The sequence below is a fragment of the Nicotiana attenuata genome, unplaced genomic scaffold (assembly GCF_001879085.1).
Source record: "Nicotiana attenuata strain UT unplaced genomic scaffold, NIATTr2, whole genome shotgun sequence".
Lineage (NCBI taxonomy): Eukaryota > Viridiplantae > Streptophyta > Magnoliopsida > Solanales > Solanaceae > Nicotiana > Nicotiana attenuata.
Genome location: NW_017671564.1, coordinates 268,703 through 270,570, shown reverse-complemented (window position 1 = coordinate 270,570; position 1,868 = coordinate 268,703). Strand labels below are relative to the sequence as shown.

General features: G+C 44.9%; 1 protein-coding gene across 1 annotated transcript; it reads left to right on the top strand.

The window, feature by feature from the left end:
* Positions 1-283: 283 nt before the first annotated feature.
* On the top strand, positions 284-1,414 carry LOC109209018. The gene is made up of 5 exons (XM_019372181.1): positions 284-485; positions 607-700; positions 802-985; positions 1,057-1,152; positions 1,265-1,414. Exons 1-5 carry the CDS (start codon positions 284-286, stop codon positions 1,412-1,414), a joined length of 726 nt encoding a protein of 241 aa, XP_019227726.1.
* Positions 1,415-1,868: the final 454 nt, after the last annotated feature.

Below are 1,868 nucleotides of genomic sequence, written 5' to 3'. Positions count from 1 at the left end.
TTGGGAGTTCGTCTTGCGGACTCTAGCGAAGGGGGAGTGATTGTGCGGAACAGGGCGGAATCATCACTTGTGGCAGAGGTCAAAGAAAAGCAATACCACGACCCAGTGTTGGTACAGCTGAAGGGATTCATAAACATAAGACTACGGCTTTTTCACTTGGCGTGGATGACGGTACATTATGGTACCAAGGGCGACTACGGTTCCAAATGTGGATTGTCTTCGGGAATGAATCATGGCGGAAGCTCACACTTCTAGATATTCTGTGCACCCAGGTTCCACGAAAATGTATAATGACCTCAAGGAAGTCTACTGGTTGAATGACATGAAGAGGGGCGTAACGGACTTTGTGGCAAAGTGTTCAAACTGTCAACAAGTGAAGGCTGAGCATCAAAGGCCCGGTGGGTTAGCTCAGCGTGTAGAAATTCCAATGTGGAAATGGGAAATGATCAACATTGATTTTGTGGTGGGGATACCGTGCACTCCACGTAAGCTCGACTCAATTTGGGTGATCGTGGATCGACTCACGAAATCAGCACACTTCTTACCAGTTAAATCCACTGACACCGCGGAACAGTATGCTCAATTGTATATCAAGGAAATAGTCAGGCTTCATGGCACTCCCGTTTCCGTCATTTCTGATCGAGGGGCCCAGTTCACAGCTAATTTCTAGAAGAAATTTTAGCAAGGTTTGGGCACGCAGGTAAATCTCAGCACGGCTTTCCACCCGCAAACTGACGGACAAGCAGAGCGGACTATTCAGACGCTTGAGGACATGTAGCGTGCTTGTGTGCTTGACTTCAGGGGTAGCTGGGACGATCATCTGCCGCTTATAGAATTTGCTTATTACAACAACTTCCATGCCAGTATTCAGATGGCGCCGTTTGAGGCCTTGTATGGCAGGAGATGTAGGTCACCAATTGGGTGGTTCGAGGTTGGAGAAGGCGAGCTAATAGGACCAGATCTTGTGCATCAAGCTATAGAGAAGGTTAAGATTATAAAAGAGCGGTTAAAAACTTCTTAGAGTCATTAGAAATCCTATCCGGATGTTCATCGTAGAGACTTGGAGTTCAAGGAAGACGATTGGGTGTTCTTGAAGGTATCCCCCATGAAGGGGATCATGCGGTTTGGAAAGAAGGGGAAATTGAGTCCGAGGTATGTCGGGCCATGTAAAATCATTCAAAGAATAGGTCGGGTAGCGTATAAGCTTGAGCTTCCCCCCGAAATGTCATTAGTGCACCCGGTATTTCATGTGTCTATGTTGAAGAAGGTAGTTGGAGACCCGTCCGCTATTGTGCCGGTTGAGACCATTGAGGTTAGTGAAGAATTGTCCTATGAAGAGATCCCGGTCACCATTCTTGATAGACAGGTCCAAAAGTTCAGAATCAAGGAAATTGCATCCGTAAAGGTATTATAGCGAAACAAGCAAGTTGAAGAAGCTACTTGGGAAGCTGAGAATGAAATGAGAAAGAAGTACCCCCATTTGTTTGAATAGCCATGTAATAGTTCTATGAATTTGTTTCCCCTAAAATTTTGTATTACTTGTTCGGCTTATATAAAGACATTCCTTTCTAGTTATATGTCCTTATGAGGCTTCGAATGGTGTTGTTTTGGCCTTTCGTCATCCTATTTAATCTGTCGCATGTTGTAAAGAGGTGTTTCGGGGGCTGTCTGACAGGTAGATAGGCCTAATTACAAGGGAAACTCTAGCAAAATTTTCAAAAAAACATATGAAAGTTAGGCAAATTTGGGGCTGATGGCGTATGGTATAACTGAACCTAAGTGAACCTTGACCCTCATTCGAGGACGAATGACCTTAAGTGGGGGAGGATGTAAGGACCCGTAAAATTCTTAACCAAAAACTCGGGATT

Coding starts and splice junctions, on each gene's coding strand:
- LOC109209018 (XM_019372181.1), top strand. CDS start 284: ATGTATAATGACCTCAAGGAAGTCTACTGGTTGAATGACATGAAGAGG. Junction 486..606: donor GGGGATACCGTGCACTCCAC/GTAAGCTCGACT, acceptor GGAAATAGTCAG/GCTTCATGGCACTCCCGTTT. Junction 1,153..1,264: donor AAGGGGAAATTGAGTCCGAG/GTATGTCGGGCC, acceptor TCTATGTTGAAG/AAGGTAGTTGGAGACCCGTC.